Source organism: Anopheles stephensi, chromosome 3, assembly GCF_013141755.1.
Source record: "Anopheles stephensi strain Indian chromosome 3, UCI_ANSTEP_V1.0, whole genome shotgun sequence".
Classification (NCBI taxonomy): domain Eukaryota; kingdom Metazoa; phylum Arthropoda; class Insecta; order Diptera; family Culicidae; genus Anopheles; species Anopheles stephensi.
Genome location: NC_050203.1, coordinates 42,155,516 through 42,172,162, shown reverse-complemented (window position 1 = coordinate 42,172,162; position 16,647 = coordinate 42,155,516). Strand labels below are relative to the sequence as shown.

The 16,647-nt window shown below is 48.3% G+C and overlaps 3 protein-coding genes and 1 long non-coding RNA gene across 9 annotated transcripts in view; 2 read left to right on the top strand and 2 right to left on the bottom strand.

The window, feature by feature from the left end:
• Nucleotides 1-4,067, bottom strand: part of LOC118512356 (xaa-Pro dipeptidase-like) — a 46,310-nt gene extending 42,243 nt beyond the window's left edge. For 2 of the 4 annotated variants that reach the window (XM_036056665.1, XM_036056667.1), the window contains exon 1: nucleotides 3,693-4,067. The gene's annotated coding sequence lies outside the window, so the exon portion shown is untranslated. The remainder of the gene's footprint in view (nucleotides 1-3,692) is intronic. The other 2 variants (XM_036056669.1, XM_036056666.1) reach the window with 2 other exon arrangements.
• LOC118512360 (bolA-like protein 3) lies at nucleotides 2,443-3,691 on the top strand. The gene is made up of 4 exons (XM_036056674.1): nucleotides 2,443-2,636; nucleotides 2,739-2,897; nucleotides 3,082-3,171; nucleotides 3,330-3,691. The coding sequence occupies exons 2-4, from the start codon at nucleotides 2,853-2,855 to the stop codon at nucleotides 3,510-3,512; spliced, it is 318 nt and encodes a 105-aa protein (XP_035912567.1). The 5' UTR covers nucleotides 2,443-2,636; nucleotides 2,739-2,852; the 3' UTR covers nucleotides 3,513-3,691.
• Nucleotides 4,068-4,180: 113 nt separating the features above from the next.
• LOC118512361 lies at nucleotides 4,181-7,773 on the top strand. The gene is made up of 3 exons (XR_004906290.1): nucleotides 4,181-6,472; nucleotides 7,394-7,505; nucleotides 7,684-7,773. It is a non-coding gene; the product is annotated as an uncharacterized LOC118512361 (long non-coding RNA).
• Nucleotides 7,730-16,509, bottom strand: LOC118512351 (cyclin-dependent kinase 12). 3 transcript variants are annotated; one of them, XR_004906289.1, is made up of 9 exons: nucleotides 15,450-16,509; nucleotides 13,599-15,216; nucleotides 13,076-13,519; nucleotides 12,757-12,919; nucleotides 10,999-12,640; nucleotides 10,523-10,911; nucleotides 9,112-9,585; nucleotides 8,666-9,043; nucleotides 7,730-8,569 (listed from the first exon to the last, which is right to left on the bottom strand). XR_004906289.1 is itself a non-coding variant. In XM_036056652.1 (8 exons), exons 2-8 carry the CDS (start codon nucleotides 14,941-14,943, stop codon nucleotides 8,851-8,853), a joined length of 4,650 nt encoding a protein of 1,549 aa, XP_035912545.1. In that variant the 5' UTR covers nucleotides 14,944-15,216; nucleotides 15,450-16,509; the 3' UTR covers nucleotides 7,730-8,850. The 3 variants fall into 3 exon arrangements, 2 of the variants coding, with proteins under 2 accessions (XP_035912545.1, XP_035912546.1); XM_036056652.1 differs by having other exon boundaries at nucleotides 7,730-9,043; XM_036056653.1 differs by having other exon boundaries at nucleotides 7,730-9,043; nucleotides 10,999-12,637.
• Nucleotides 16,510-16,647: the final 138 nt, after the last annotated feature.

Below are 16,647 nucleotides of genomic sequence, written 5' to 3'. Positions count from 1 at the left end.
ACCAATGCCAAGGAAAATGCCAAAGCATTAGAAAAAGCCACAATCGCACTCAAACACTTTATTACAATTTGTAATACGCTTAAATATCATTTACAAGGCAATGGCTATCCCCCGATTCTATGCTAGCTAGGTTTGCAACGCTCAAGTCGCATGCAGCGACTCGATTCTCTAAATGGTTACGCTTCACATCACTTTTCGGATGTTCCTTTCTTGAACACTTTGAAGATTCATAATTAAGTGCTAAACTGCTGGCCTAAGCCTGAGAACAAGTGGCGAGGCCCAGCCGAGCGTTCGGTATCGTTTCACCACTAATTAAGAGTTAATTTCAGCCCGATTCCTCACGAGCTCCAGGTTTACGATACGTGGAAGGTGAATGACGCCGTCATGCTACTCGCCTTGCTTTGCACAGTGCATTGCCTTTTCGTTCTATTCCAGTGCGATGAATTAAATTTTACGAGCTTTTGGGGTTTCTTCTTTGGGCTGCTGTAATGATACGTTGGTTGTAGGCTAGGTTTTAACGAATTTGCCATTAATTCATCGAAAAACAAGAAGGGGTTTGCACGTTTTGGCGAACGAATCTTGTTTTAGTGCTCACTGCGCGAGGTACGCGTTATGTTGAGCGTAACAAAGCAAACCCCCAAAAGATAACGGATGGTCTTCCAACCACACAGCATCAAAGATCCGTCGACGGACACAGGGCAAAGGACTACGGGAACAAAAATGCCACGGAGAACGCATCGTTGGCTTCGTCGGCATTTTCGTCCACAGAGACCAGCGCTTCCCACATGCTGCAGACTTCTTGGAATTCTCTCGCACACAAAAGTGATCTTTCTCCTTCCCTGATGCTGGTCGCCGTCTTCACAGGGAACATGCACGAGCAAGTTTCTCTCAGCATTTGAGTTTGAAGTGAATCGGGAAAAGCAGAAACAAAATACAAAAACAAAAACGACACAAGAGTTTGGTTTCGGCAAAAGAATCCATAAAATCGTTTGCGACCGTTTAATGAGTGTAGGCAATGAAGTTGATGTTGATGATGCGCACTTTCCAGCAGAGGAACTGTTTAAATGAAACTATCCCACGGAGCTGTTGAGCAGTGCTGAAGAAGCACAAGCAGAAGGATTATGATTTGTTCAGACGTGCGTTATTCAGTAAAAGTTGCAATAAAATAAAATCTCATTACACCTACTCATGTAATTTGATTAGGGACGCAAACCAAATACGAAAGCTCTATCGTAGTTCAACATTGACCATTTGGTGCTGCCCATCGTAATGGTGGTTGTGCTGTAAACTTTATGTATTGAAGGCCCAGAAAAGAGACACATGTTAATGAGGGAAGGCGAAGAACCCGGGAAAAAGAAAGGAGAAGAACTGGCGTTAAGAAACAGGAAGATTACAAAGTGAGAAGAGATGATTAACCGCATACAATGGGAAAGCATGAGGAGCGCTCCCATGCGCAGGGCAATAAAGGGAACGGAAGTGTCTGTTTAGTTTTGTGAATGGGGTTTTGAACTTAGAAATATTCAAGGGCACTATCTGGTTCGCTCGTTTCGGGACTGTTTTGGACCAGGGCGTAATGTTGCTTATTGTTTCCCAAGAGACCAATTAAATGGAAAGGCTGAAAAACTCTAATATCGAATAATCTATATAAGTTTTCCAATCAAATAATAGTTCAATAGTAAAGCTGATCAATAACAATAAATTTCGTAACGCACATAAAATACACGATACATGTAATAGCTAATTTTTCTCCTGAATATGGGAGGCAAGATGACGAACAACTAAACCATTCAATAAGATGACGAACAACCAACCATTCAGGTTTAAAATTTGAATAACGAACTCATGTTGACCGATCGACCGACCACTGTGCTGTAAAATCGAACATCGCCATCTGTTGAGAAATGCTACTTCAAATGAAGCTGTTGAAAAGTGTTTTTTTCCTTATTTATCGAATTCTATCGATTTTTTTTAATTTAATAAAACCAAGTTTATGAAGTATTAATCAAATACATGTGTCCCTTCATCGTAATAATACCAACTTTGATTATTTTTCAAATTTACAGTGTAGCTCAAGTTCACTGCCTTCAGTTTTGCCGCAGACAGTTGTGGCGCTAGTGTTGCGGATGGAATTCAAATCCATATTAATTTTTACAGATTGGAGATTTTATTAAAACACTCCATTCTCAGTTGAATTTTCATAATGTGCGACGAACTTCGTATGGTTGAACTCACAAGTTATACAGATATTTTTTTTCAATTATCAGGCCAATTGTTAATTAGGTAGCTCAAAACCACCTTCTCTGTCGCTATCCTCAGTTGAGTTTAAATAAAGCAATATTTGTTATCCAAACTATTTAAAGGATAATTGTTGAAAATAATTTTCAATTTACAATAGATTTTCCACCTAGCAACGACGACCACCAATTCACGATGAGAGCTGTCAAAGCATTTGCACTGCAGCCCAACTCGGTGTTGTGTAAAAAATGTCAAAATAAAACCTCGAGAATACCGGTGTGCCGTGCAAGACCGACTGTATTGCCGAAACAACATGTTTCTATTGTTCCAGGTGTAGAGCACTGCAACGAAATCTCCTGGAGAGTATCTTGGACAACACAGTTCGACAGAAGCAGGGAATCGTATGTTATTATTATCTGCGAGCTAGGTAGCGCGCAGCTGCCAGCATAGTTTTCCTCGCACTACAATTACAGCGCTGATTTCGTAACTTTCTGTTATCACAGTAACCAGAGCCCGAATCGTTTTCGTGTGGTGTACAGCCGCGGAAGGTTGCTGCGTATCAAGCCAACCACTTCACTTAACAGAAGCAGTAGGCCGAGTCCTGTCGAACGGAAATCATGAGTGGATATTTGTTTCGAACCTACGGCAGTCGCTACATTTCTGTGAGTCGAAAAAATTGCCCTGTTGCACGAAACCATGAAACATAGTATGCGAAATCTCACTTTCACTGTCAGCTCTGTAAGAACGGAACAGGGTCACCAGCTATAAATAAGCTAAACGAGATCGCTTTTCCCCTAGATTATGAATGCCCCGGCATAATTATTCCTTTGCTATTCGGTTTTACAGATCCTCAGCCGCGTGTGGTCGGGAAACTCGCAAATGATGAAAAATTCCGAAGCCACATTGAGGAAAACACTCGAGGCCAAGTTCCCCCAGGTAGGTGTAACAAAAGATGATAATAGCACAATAGTGTCGTCCCCCGACAAACAGTAACGGGTCGTTGATCGATCGTTCGCAGGAGCATTGATTACCACCTTATCAGCTTGACTCAGAAAGCAATCGCACTCCATTACGGGTTTCTCTTGGATTTGCAGGCAAAGAACATCGTTGTCAACGACATCTCCGGAGGTTGCGGATCGATGTACGAAATATACGTCGAGAGCAAAGAATTTAAAGGCCTGTCCACTGTCAAGCAGCACCGATTAATAACGGAAACACTCAAGTCAGAAATTAAAGATATGCACGGTCTCCGGATACAAACATCAATTGCTGAGTAACAGCTACGCCGTACGCTCATCTGTACAAAGCACAATGATGTATATAAGCAAATCACCCCACAATGTTTTGCAGCCGATCATCAGGCTATGGATAAAGGATAGTTCATAAGAAGTCATCGCCGCCGCGCAAAACGGTGAATCGTATTGATAAATAAATAAAACGTTCTTTAGACAACATACCTTACTTCAGCAAATATTCACTTATCTCACACACGAAACAATGAGCACTTGAAGGGCGCGATTAGGCAAAACTGGTGGACGGCGGATGACGACGAACGCTTGCCAGGCAAATCTGAACGGTACGGGATGAATAATGCCAGTGGCTACCGAACGACAATTAAAAGGCTATGTGTGGCTGAGTGTTCTTTTTTTCTATTGCTCGAAAAAGAGTGGGCGCGATATTGTTCACTTTGATTGCTGACCACAGAATCTGTTATCACTTATCAGAACCGAGAGACTTTTAACGATTATCAGCATTTGAACTGTGTCTTCCAAGAGCATTTATTATGCGCAGAGTGGATGGATACGTAAGTAAACAATTGATATGTGTGCTTTTGTTTATCACAGTTCACTAAGGGCTGCCCGCGGACATCTGGATGACATTTCGGAAAAACCTTTTTTACTACAACATTTTTCTGAATTAATGTAAAAATCAAAACAGTTATCGCACGAACTAGAACGCGTTTATATGCTGAAGAGAAATTAAATAAACGCCTAGCAGTCGTTTACTGCTTTGGTCATAGCAGCCCAAGGGCAGGTGTAAAAATGGAGTGTCGTACATTATTCATCGGACATTGGTTTTGATCTATTGCTACGTTCCTGAAATCGTTTACTCACGAGCAGCGCTTCACAGGAAGGACGGATCATCCACAGATGGCCAATTTTTGGTTCCTGCTGAGGTGTTTTCACAAAGTACCTGTGTAGTATTAAAATAACGCATCAGTACGGAACAGTGGCAGAGGCGAATTGTTGGTTTAAACGTAAGATAATGGCGGAAATCACTCACGCTTTCATACTCAAGTTGTGCCGGATAGAGTTTTGCCATGATTTAATAGCAAACTTCCGATAGTATGGATAGTTTTCCATAATAAACGAGTATATTTTGCAAAGCGGCAACATTTTCTGTGGTGATTCGTGAATGGCTTGCACGATAAGCTGCGAATAGCTGTACGGTGGTCTTTCGCTACTGACTGGGCGCTTCTCCGTTTCATCAGCTGGTAACGAAGAAACTATCTGAAACCGAAAAGAGATGCAAGAGAGAAAAACATTTTCATTCCAACTAGTTGCGAACAGTGTTAACCGTGTGTATTACTCACCTTTATACTATTGAGGTTTGCAGTGCCGAAGTCATATATATCGCTTGAAAGAAAGTGCTGCATGTTGTCCACATCGGTCACAGGAAGGGCGGGACTTTCGTTTATCAAACTTTTAAAATGAATTACTGTGTCTGTGCTTGGAAAGCGAATGATGCAACTGTGAAATCAATTCGTACAGGTATCATAAACACAGCAACGTAGAACACAATACACAATGTGGGAAATCTTACTGTTGCGGCAGTATGTACGGTTGGTCCCGTTTTCTGCAAAACGTTTCGTCAATCACTATTCCATTCTTGCTCAGGCACAGTAGCGTAAAATTTCCATCCGAATCGTACTTGAGGCTGAAGTGTTTGCGTGAAATGCGTGTGTTGGAACCGGCAGGAAATCCAACCGACTTTGCCGAACTGATTGTCCGACCAACTTTGGTTGTCTTGTCGTTCAGCAGCATCACATAATCGACACTGGTTAGTTGTGCGATCAAGCCGGGGTAAAAGGCTTGATATGAGCTTACCACTGATCGTAAATTGTTGTTCGACGATTGGCAAATCGACAAACAATCGCAGCTCATTATTAGTTCTAAAATAAGCAATAAGAATAAAATAATTACGAAACCATCCTAAAACATCAGACAACTATGGATACAATTCGCCGGACGAAGTACTGCTGCGACTCGCATCTCCTAAAAGTTTAATTAAGCTTTCCGATTAGGTGACGGTTCGCACATTTTTGCTGCATGGATCTTTATGCGTACTATATAAGATCCTTTACACGATATCACCTAGGAAGGCATCTCGCTGACTGATGTACAATCGATCAGCGAACTACAAACAACAGCGTGAGCTCGACTCCAAAGCTGGAACAAATTCCGTTTTAAAGTATCGAAAGAATAGCTGATCGAATCAAAGCCTCGTTCTGGACATACGACCATTCAGCAGCTTCCTCGAAGGTCACCTTTGCAATAAAGCTCAGCTGGGAAACATAATGTTAGTAATTGACGACGGTCTCGAGGTGATTTTGGAAGAATTTTGCTACATTGGCACGATCGTTACTCCAGACGACAGCCTAAGCGGCGTTGGTCCAAGGAATCAAGCCTGCAATGGGCTTTACAAAATCCTGCGATCAAGAAGACTCTAGCAACACAGAAAATGCACCGCCTTATCGCACCTTGGATGCGTCTGGAGCGTGGAGCAGAAGATTGAACCGGGAGTTGTAGAGGATGGATGGCGAGGTTGTTGGTAGCATCAAATGAAGCGTCTAACATGTCGGAAAATACCTTTGTTATCTGCTACTTTTCAATTCCTCCTGTATTGGACGTATCCCTGTACTTCCTTCACAGTAATTCACTGAAATAAGACGGAGCGGTCAACACTATCAACTGGGCAAACGGGTCAATTCACCAGCAGCTGCTGCACTTACCTCAAAATACTTTGGCGCAGCCTACTACATAGCTGAGCCACAAAGCACAAAACGTGTGTGCAGTACACCAAGCAGCAGCAGCCGTCAGTCGGCGCGTTCTGTTTGATTTTGACAGTTCGGTAAAATCGCCTACTTTGTGCGTACCGTCTTTTGGCGCGCGTTTGCTTTCGACGAACGTGGTGCTGAAGTCGGACGGACTCCTAGTTTAGTCCTGTGCGGTATATAGTAAGTACCGCACATCGAATCGCTTCTCGTTTGTTACCTGGTGTGAAATGTACGAGCAAAGACTTCAAGCAGTTGAAGTCAATTTGGAAAGAGTCAGCAAACGTGGCCTTCAGTGTCCGTCCTCCCGTCGTAGTGATGATGCAAATTACGAGCACCGCACCGAAGGCAAGGGCGTTAGTTGGAGTGTTATTTCATATAGTTAAAGTTTCATTTCTAGAGCGTTCCTGTGGCATGGTCAGTCCGGAGGTGCCTCCAACGCTAACCTTATCCTTTTCCCGAGGACCTTCCGTCGGATGCAAGGACCTTCTTCTTGTTTGACTTGAGTCGTAGTTAAATAATCAGTCCGGCGTATGGGGAGACGGTCCGAAAAGGATTCAATACGTCGTGTGGAGACTGACACCGCCCTTTGCTTGGATGACTTCCGGATGAATCCAAAGCCTAGTAGTTGTAATGGCATTGTATATAAGGAACGCTTTGTTTTTGCTAAAGAACGTTCTTAGGCAGGGCTGGAGATAGATCGGTGATCGGTGCATGGTTCGGTCTTAATTGCAGTCCAGAGGAAGAGGCAATCCAGAGGAGCCAAAAACAATAGTATGAGTGTCGTACTACTGGCTACGGTCCAGTGACTTGCCAGGCATGCCTTTTTCGCAACCGGACCGTGATGGTGAACTTGTTATACTAGAGGCTACTCCATTGTCAGACCCATCTTCTTCTGCAATGCGTTTCAGATGATTATGCGATAATGATAGGGCGATTGATTAGATTTGCACAAAGTGCACATGTCTCGGAGGCGTGGAGATGGTTTCCTTATGACTGTAGTATGATAGCTCAAGAAGATCACCTATCATGCGATACGATCATACCTGCACGAATTTCCCCTTCAGTGAGCTGACCACTTACCGAACCGCTTTATTCTTTTAGCCATTTTGCCTGTTCATAGTGTGTGCCACAAAGACCGGATAGAAGGATTCCCAGCACCAAACGCAGCCACTTTCTCAACCAGGAGCAGGCGACCCAGCAGCCAGCCAGTAAGGTAAGCCCGTTTGAGCTTATAAAGTACAAGCATCGTTCTCGATGTCAACGGCTTTATTATCCATCCAATCACCATCATTATTGCTTCACGGAAAACGTTCCTTTTCCATTCGGTTATAAATCCTGCTTTTGACCGTTGTTTGCGATTGTTCGTGGCTTCAACTACCCCGTCTTTCAAGCCTTCAACCGGTGCTGGAGCAACTGTTCTCAGACGCAACGCAAGGGTGTCAGTGTTTTGGGATGAAATATATTTTTTTGTAACAAATTTACATTTTAGCATACTCTATTACTGTACAAGTTAAGGTTTACCGTATGTCTTAATTGGCTACGTACCGTCCATTCCGGCGCGAACCCATGAAAGCGGGGGGGGGGGGGGGGGGGTTCAACGTATCTGCTAGATGCATCGGAACATCGGAGAAAGTCACATTAGCCAGTGTGTGTGTTCAGTTCCTGTGTACTAACTTACAATCAATTCGCATAGCTTCGGCACTCGGTCTATCTATCGTTCATGACGTCGTACGGTTTCTCTACCCGTGGCATACCTAAAATGACGATGTATATGTATTGCTCTTTCCTGTTTACCAGCCCTTTGCTCCTTTCCCTGGATTGGTTTTTCTTCCGACTCCTCTGAGCCCGAAGATCGATGGCCATTCCCTATTGCTGACCTTCCCCATCCCTTCTACCACCGTCGGTAAGACACTTCAAGATTCTCGTGGCTTCTTTAAGCGCTATCTACGGACGCGCCCGCCTTTTATTTCACTAAAATAGTTCGTATTCATAAGCATCATCGCGCATTCGTCAGGTTGGGCTCATTTTTCGATTCCTCCGTCTTCTATTGCAAAACAAAAGCCAAAAGCCAAAACTGCTGCTTGTTGCGATCCTGTTCAGCGCGATCAGACACAAACACGACCGAGAGCCTTGGTGTTTCCTGATTCCATACGTTGCTTTCGTAGAAAGCTCTTAACCCTTTCGCTTCTTATCCATGACCACGGGGGTACAGCGAGATGGTAATGCAAAGGTGCGAAGGAAGGCGGTTGACTTTCTCAGTGATTCTGGTGATTTAAACTAATTTATCGTAAAAAAAGAACGGTAATTTGCAAAAGTGCAGAATGATGGTAATGGGTCGCCCCCGCTTGTCTCCTCGTCCGTACATCATCTTACCATGCCATCATCCCGCTCCAGTTCGAAAACTTTAGCTTAGAGATGTGTATCACACCATGTGTAGTAACATGCACTCGTTAAAACCAGAATGATGAACAATCGATAAGTAGCCAATCCTTTCTCCAATGGGTATACCTTTCGAAAATAAGGTATTCGATGCAGGCAGATCCGCCGCGCGCGTGCCTTTACAGCATGTTGATGCCGGTCGGTGCACCGGTACCGGGTAACGTTAGACCGTCCAGCTTGATTGTGCTGCCCGAAGGTTTGCCTGGCGGAAGGTTGAGTGCCGATTCCTGCTGTTCGCGAAGCTGTCGACGTCTTTTCTTGCTCCAAAGCTCGTGACAATCTTGCCACGTTGGCAACTGCGGGGGAGGTAATCTGTGAACGGGAGCAAATGGGAGTTACGGTTCACAAGAGCACCATCACCGATTGGTGCGATTACTTACTGCTCAGGTATAACGTTTTTAAGCCAGTTTGATTTTAACGCATCCTCGGCGGTAATGCGTCGATCCGGATCCAGCACCAGCATACTATCGAGCAGATCGAGCGAAGGTGTGGGCATGAACACAAAGTCCTCCCGCAGCTTGCGGCGGTACTGTTTCTTTGATTTGAGCGTATGGAACAGGGGTAGTTTGATGACGTTCGGCCAGACGGCGGGCGTTGGCGTCCCGCACAGCCGGGATATCATCTCTAGCTGCGCTGGCTCCTGGTTCGCTTGAAATAATGGTTTCTTGAGGAACAGCTCGCCTAGAATGCACCCGCAGCTCCACACATCGATCGCCGGACCGTAGCGCTCCTCGCCAAGCAGTAGCTCCGGTGGACGGTACCACAGCGTAATGACTTTGTTCGTGTAGGGACGTTCCCGATTGTCCGCGTTGTACAGCCGAGCCAGTCCAAAGTCGGCCAGCTTCACCTCGCCTCTGCGAAAAGATTGGAAAGAAATACGTAAGCTTGTCGTCCCTCGACCGAGCAGATCTTCAACGAGCTCTTCTCGAATTCTAGCCCTATTTACTGGACTTGTTAGAATGGTATGCCTCGATGCCTAGATTCTGTTCAATGTGTCTCTCAGAGTGGATGGGTCATCCAACACAGCTTCGGAGTTTGGATCTCCTATAGCTTCAGCCTCGAAAGGTGTCGGCATGCCATTTCTGGCTTCCCTTCACTTCAGGGATTTCAGTTCTGCGAAGGGGAATCCGGGGGCCCGGACGAGATGCGATACCCGGTTTTGTCATGTGAAGATCGGCCTTCAGGAACCCATCTCAATGGAACTCAATAATCTAGATTCTGGTGCTGATGCTGATAAAATGGACACGAACAGGCTCGACCCGCCATTTTTGGATCGTTTTCGACAGCAGTTGCCTACCGATTCTCGCTTATCTCAAAATAGTTAGGCCCGTAGCAGCAGCTTTTTGACCATGAAGAGAAGAAATAAGGCCCTGGTCACTTTGTAACGATGCATAGCTAAACGGCAGACCTCAGGTGAATTGGCAACTAACAACCTCGAGAGGTCTCAGCCTCCCATGTCTGGCTTTTTGTGACTTGATTTTACCCGTAGCAAAGTAGTCAGCCCTGCGTACGGGGAGGCGGTCTGGATGGGATTTGAACCCCGGTCCGGCCGTGTGAAGCCGGATCGCCCCCAGGTTCTATAATACACATACAAGAATCGCGGCTGAATTGAAACTGTCGATCTGATCGCACAGGCTCACACCAAGCGGGCTCGTCATGTCATGAGAACGGTACCGAACGGTCCACCTCGTTCGTAATGCATATTCAGACCGTCCATAAAGGGGTCCAAATAGAGGGCTGGAGTTTAAGCGACTCATGCAGCAGACACGAACAGCGACTCATTCCAATTACCTGTTGTTCATGAGAATGTTGGAACATTTGATGTCACGGTGGAGAAAGTTTTTCTTGTGACAATAGTTCAATCCGTCCAGCAGCTGGCGCATGATGCTCGCATTGTTCTGCTCGTTGAAATCCACCATGCCCGACTCCAGCAGCCCCATCAGGTCGTGATCCATGTACTCGAACACCAGATAGAACGAACCCTTGTCCTTGCGAAACTCGAGCGCGTCCTGCTTGTCCGTCACAATCTCGCGCAGGTTCACGATGTTTTGGTGGTTCAGCTGCCGAAGGATCTTGATTTCACGCACCGCCGTAATCGGGAAGCCCTCCTTCTCGTGCTCCAGCCGGACTTTCTTCAACGCCACCAGCTCGTTGGTCTGTTGGTCTTTCGCTTTGTACACCTGGGTGCGGGAGCGCCAAAAAAAAGGAATATAGATTGAACGTATCATACCGGCAGGATGGGACCGGTGCGTCCGCGGCATACTCACCTGTCCGTATGTTCCTTCGCCAATTTGCTCGAGCATGTCGAACACTTCCACACACCGTTCGCCCCAATCCTTTCCGCCGGACGCGGACATCGGTGCGGTCATGTTGCGGGAATGACGTCGGTTTAAAATTCTCGGCCGTGTCATCGGCGGCTTTCCAGCGCCGGCTGATGGGTGGGCGGAAGTCGCCGCCGAACCGGCGGTCACAGCGGCACCACCTGAAGCTGCTGCACCTTTGTACCGATTGTTTAAGCTAGTATTGTTGTTGTTGTTGTTGATGACACTGGTTTGGCCTGATTGTGTTTGGTGCTGCTGTGCGGAATCACGATTGCTGGGCAGTATGGGTGATCCGATATCTTCGTCGCCACTTAAATCCTCCGATCCGGGTACCATGGGCGGCATCGGGAGATTGAGCAGACCCTTCTTAATGCCGCTCCCCGGCACGCCGGTGGCCGAGGTGGGCGGGGCGGCAGTGGTGACTGGCGCAGGAACTGCTGCCACGGTGGACACATTGGACGCGTTTGGTTTGTGGTGGCCGTCAGGTCGCTGTTTGGCCGTGTTCGTTGTGGCACTGTTTGCAGCTGGCAGCGGAACGGCGCCGGTAGTGGTCAGCGTAGGAATGGGCATTACTTTCATCGTTGCTGCTGCAACGGGACTGATGGGTCCGGGAGGGCTGGGCGTTTGAGCACCCTCCAGGTCGGCCACATTCACCCCTGGCGGCATCGGTAGGTTGGTGAGACTTTTTGGCTTCGATGGTGCAATGCTGCCGCTGCTGCTGTTCGTGTTGCTGTTGCTGCTCTCCGACGACGTGTGCGCCACCATCGCCGTCGCGCCCGCCGGTTCCGCGCTTGGTTCTGAATTGCCGCTGCCGGACTGAGAATGATGATGATGATGATGCTGATGATGATGCACTGCATTGTTCGTTATCACAGGAATTCGTGAATCGGGAACCAAGTTACTATTGCCACCATTGCTATTGCTATTGCTCATGTCGCAACAGTTGGCGGAAGGGTTTTGGCCAACCCTGCCATCGGTTTGATCTGCCGCGGACTCTGGCATCGGTATGTCGGTCACATTACCCCCGGCGTCTGAGTGTTTGCTGTCCTTCACTCCATTAGCACTGGCAGCTTCCGTAGCAGCAGCAGCCGCCGCCGCCGCTGGGTTCGTGGCCCCATTGTTACCATCGCTCTTCGGCACGCTCTCACCGTCCAGCGAAACGGTGGTCGCACTGGTATCGTCACCCGCTACCCCGCCGGCCCCACCGGACGCATCATTTTTCTTTTTGTTTTCCAAAATCTCTTGCAGCGTCTTGTTGCGCTTGTGTTTGTCCTTGATCAGTTCTGCGAAGAAGCTGGTGTCGGTGATTTTCTTCTGTAGGTCAATCTTTTTAGCTGAAGGCATCTGCGGTGAGCGGGATCGGCTGCTAGAGTAGCGCTTACTGGCGGACGACGATAGAGGCGACGATCGGCGTGGACTGCGCGAGCGATGCCTCGAGCGTGAAGACACATAGCTGCTGCTGCCTCCGGCACTCCGTTCCGGCGACGGGCTATAGTATCCTCCCTTTCGCGACGATCTCGTCCTGCTCGTCGTGGCAGGCGATGGTGTCCGGCGGGAGCGTCGGTTGCTGCTGGGGCTCGGAGTTCTGCTGCATAGAGTACGCGGAGCAATAGGAGGAAAAGGCCAGCAGCAAAAAAAAGGAAACCCGGCTGTTAATAACTGATGCAACATGGAGGAGGGCTTGCGCCTGTCGCGAGTGCATACCTGAGGAACCGTTTATGGGTGTCATTGCCGCGACGGTCGTCCCAATCTCTTTCTCGCTTACTGTAACTGCGACTATCCGATTTCCGGTAGTAATCCTTCTCCGGGGGCGACCTATCCCGTCGCCGTTTTGTGGGCGGAGGAGTATGGGGTTTGTGCCGGGAATCTGAAAGAAAGTTAACAAAAGCTTATTACAACCACAATTCCTAGCATCATCCCTGCTTTTGCCCATCTTAGCAAAGCAGTAGCAACGATTCGAACAGTTTGTTCGGCTCTAGATAAGGGATCGATTCAGCACACGCAACGCTAAACACTCTCTTACTTGGCGAAGGTGTTCTCCTGGAGCTGTATCGTCGATCGTTTGATTGACTGCGTCGCCGGCTGCTTCCACGATGGCTACTGCTCCGTCTGTGGCGCAGCGCCGGCGGTGGTGGACTGTCCAGATCGATCGGACTGCCGGGGTGCTGCTGCTGCTGCTGCAGCGAACGATCATGGTAAGACGATGCATTTTTCTTATGCATGGCGCCGACAGGTGGAGTATGGGGGGAAGATGTGATATACAGCTTGCGGCTGCTGGCGCTGCCACCGGCATTCGACGAACGGTCCCGCTCCCGATCTCTGTGATCGCGATCCCGTTCTCGTTCACGATCGTGGTCACAATCACGCTCGACTGGAGTGCGACTCCGTGCTGCGACATCGTGACTATCGTACGGACTGTTTAGCGAATGCCGCGTTGAATGATGATGATCTAGCAGCGGAGGAGTCCCTAAAAGAAGCAAACCCGTTAGTGAGTGTGTCAGCTGTCGAGGGGGCAGTAATTCTCTTCCTCGCCTTCGGAAGCCTACCTGGCGAAACTGGCGTAAGATTGGTGTCATTGTGAACCGGTGTGTAGGATTTGCTGCCTTCGCGACTGCCGACTCCGCGATACATGGGCGACTGCTTCAGCGGTGGCGTCATCGACTCCAGCAGCGAATCTTCACTCTCCGAGATCGTCTCGATGCTCGATATCGATTTGGTGCGCAGTTTCCTCTTTCGCTTTTTGGACTTTTTATTTCTCTTGTGCTTTTTATCCTTCTTGCTTTTCTTAATCCGCTTCCTGCTAGCGATCGACTGCCCTTCATCGTTGTTGATATACTCTTCCTCCTCCTCCTCCTCCTCCTCCTCGCCATCCTCCTCCTCCTCCTCGTTTTCATCATCCAGTTCTTCCGTACCGGTTCCACCATTTCCATCGGCCGCTTCCGCCGCCCTATCCGGCGCTTCCACTCTTTCGTCGTCTTTATTCCGAGCTAACCGTGCTTCGTGCTCGTCCTCGAGCGCATTATCAGCACCGAGCATCGCTTCCTCATCCTTCAGCTTGGTTCGCTTTTTTTGCTGACGATACTTCATCGACGAAGTATCCGAGGATATGGAGTTGATCCGTTTGGAACGATCGGACGAACCGCTGATGGAAGATACCGCAAGGGTACCAACTCCCTTCGAGTCGACCTCCCTTCGGTTCGATTCCACAACATCCGGCAACGATGGTGTTCGGCTGCGCAAGTCCATCTCGACCCTTTTAGACTGCGACGATCGGCTCCAACGCTTCGTCGTGCTGGAGGACCGATGGGAGCCTCCTACCTTACAATGACCACCGGCGTTGAGCGACTTCTTGCGCCGATGGTGTCGATGGTGGTGGCGTGACTTGCTTCTTCTTTTCGTTCTACCATCGATGCCGTCCGTTTCGTCGCCACTGATAAGCGAGTCATCTCCATTGTCAACAAACGCGCCGCCACCGCCACCACCACCACCACCACCACCACCGCCACCACCACCTCCGCCAGTTTCCGAGACGTCTGTTTCAATTTCACCCGCCTCGGGAGCGGAGAAATCATCCGAACTTACGTCGGAATACTCCACACCGGACTTACTGCCGGACACCGCGGTCCGCTCGGCCAGTTCTCCCTCCAGCTCGCCGCTGCTGTCGTCGTACGCGTATTTCTGTGATCGCGAATATCGCTTCGATTCCTCGCCGAACGAAGGGGAAGACAAGTCGTCCACGTCCGAGGCGGAGTTGTGTCGTTTCCTTTTGGATTTCTTGCTACTTTTGCGGGATCGTTTCTTAGAGTGTTTGATGCGTCCGCTGCTACCGCTTTCACCTCTCACTATACCACCACCGCTGCTGCCTCGTTCACGATCTCGTTCCCGTTCCATCGAGGCACGAGAGTAAGTGCACGGTGTGTAGTAGTAGCCTCCGATGGGTGAACGATATTATTAGTAGTACTTTAATTGTTACAGCGTTATGTTATGTTATTGAAGTGTGCTCTACTTGAACTGTGTTTGCCGTTGAAGTTCGAGCTATGTTGTTGCACGTTAAGGTTGCATTAGTTGCTTCGCTCAAGATTGCATTGGTCCAATAGCTGCAACAAGAGGTAGATGCAGATGCCGGCGGGCGATAGTGACGTGGTGCAGAATCAAATAACTTTCCTAAAAAGAAACAAAAAAACCACACACACACACAAACCGGTTAAATATTGTACATCCACAACACTTTCAGAACAAAACATCAAGATTTTCTCTGGCGGAGGAGAAACAATCGATGCAGATTCCGTCGGGTGGAACCGGATATGGTGATTCGCGCTAGTGCAACGCACTATATTATCCTTCCACTCCGTACCCCCCTTGTAGGAAGACGGCATGACGCATTTTGCATCCTTTACCTCATACGCGGCCGTTCTTCTTCTCCGAATGTGCGACAATGTGCTGATGTGCTGGTGAAAGGGACACCTGCCTTTCGGGTGCGATCCAAGTAGCACGGTTTGTTGTTTACGATTGCTGCGATCTGCGACGGCAGTGGCGGAACCGCTTTTCCACGAACATTCGATGTAACTGTGATTTTGGATGGTTTAGGCAAAGAATCGCGTTAGACAATTATCGCTGGCGGTCACGAATGCGCGTACGTATGTCCAGCAACCGGGAAGAGGACCGTGGTCCTAGCACAAGCGGCACTACTGCATGACACTGCACACAACTCACATCGCGAACATTCGCGTTAGGGTGAACCACTTTTTACAACACTCGTCAGGTTGGTTGGATCTCAACGGACAAGTAGCACGACGCACGGATGATCCGCACACCCAACAGGCACTGGTTCCTCCGATGATGCTACACGTCTAACCCGTGTCGTTGCTCAACATTCGCGTTGGCCACACTTACTGCCGCTGGTACGACGAGTGGTACCGTATTGTATTCACGGTCGCCGTCACACTCGCACGACGTAACTTTTATTGCACTGTATTCACTTTTTTCACCTTCCCGGGTACACTCACGGCGACGGATATCGATGCTTGGATGCACCCCGCAGAACGCCGATTGTGTAGAGATTCGTATTTTCCTATCACGGCACAGAAGGTGGCGGAGTTTCAGGCTTTTTTTTTACAATGACGGCAATGAGGGCTGCGTGCGTACGGGTCCCCTTTGTATCTGTGTGTGCGTGTATTCGTGATAATACGATGGTACGAATGAAGAAGAAAGTTCTTCCGAGTACGTTTGTGGGGTACGCTTATTAGCTAATGTTCATCGAGTGGATGTCGCTCGCGTTGCGTGCAGCCAGATGGCCATACCGTGCGCCAACGCTAGATGTAGCGTTGGTCAAAAATCAAGGGCAAGATGAAAAGTTCGAAAAGTTCTCATCAGTCCAAAAACTCAAGAGCTACGGAGAAAAAACGAGGGCATTCCGTCCGTGTTCGCTTTTGGCAAGGTCTCTATTGGAACAGGTCGCGTCATCTCATTCGCACTTTGACAGCGAATGACAATCAGGGGCAAAGTGCGATGTAGCAGCGCTGAAGTTTAGGCGCAAAGTAGGAATGTGTCGCCGATGCAGGTAAGCGTTTGCGTCCAACTGGTAGGGCCGGGTAG

What these genes read in the sequence shown, in the direction of transcription:
- LOC118512351 (XM_036056652.1), bottom strand. Translation starts at nt 14,943, where the DNA reads ATGGAACGGGAACGAGATCGTGAACGAGGCAGCAGCGGTGGTGGTATA. An exon ending in ACCCATAAACGGTTCCTCAG is followed by an intron (nt 12,641 to 12,756) that starts GTATGCACTCGC and finishes TACTCTATGCAG; the next exon opens with CAGAACTCCGAGCCCCAGCA. An exon ending in GCGAAGGAACATACGGACAG is followed by an intron (nt 10,912 to 10,998) that starts GTGAGTATGCCG and finishes TCCCGCACCCAG; the next exon opens with GTGTACAAAGCGAAAGACCA.
- LOC118512360 (XM_036056674.1), top strand. Translation starts at nt 2,853, where the DNA reads ATGAGTGGATATTTGTTTCGAACCTACGGCAGTCGCTACATTTCT. An exon ending in ACGGCAGTCGCTACATTTCT is followed by an intron (nt 2,898 to 3,081) that starts GTGAGTCGAAAA and finishes TCGGTTTTACAG; the next exon opens with ATCCTCAGCCGCGTGTGGTC. An exon ending in TCGAGGCCAAGTTCCCCCAG is followed by an intron (nt 3,172 to 3,329) that starts GTAGGTGTAACA and finishes TTGGATTTGCAG; the next exon opens with GCAAAGAACATCGTTGTCAA.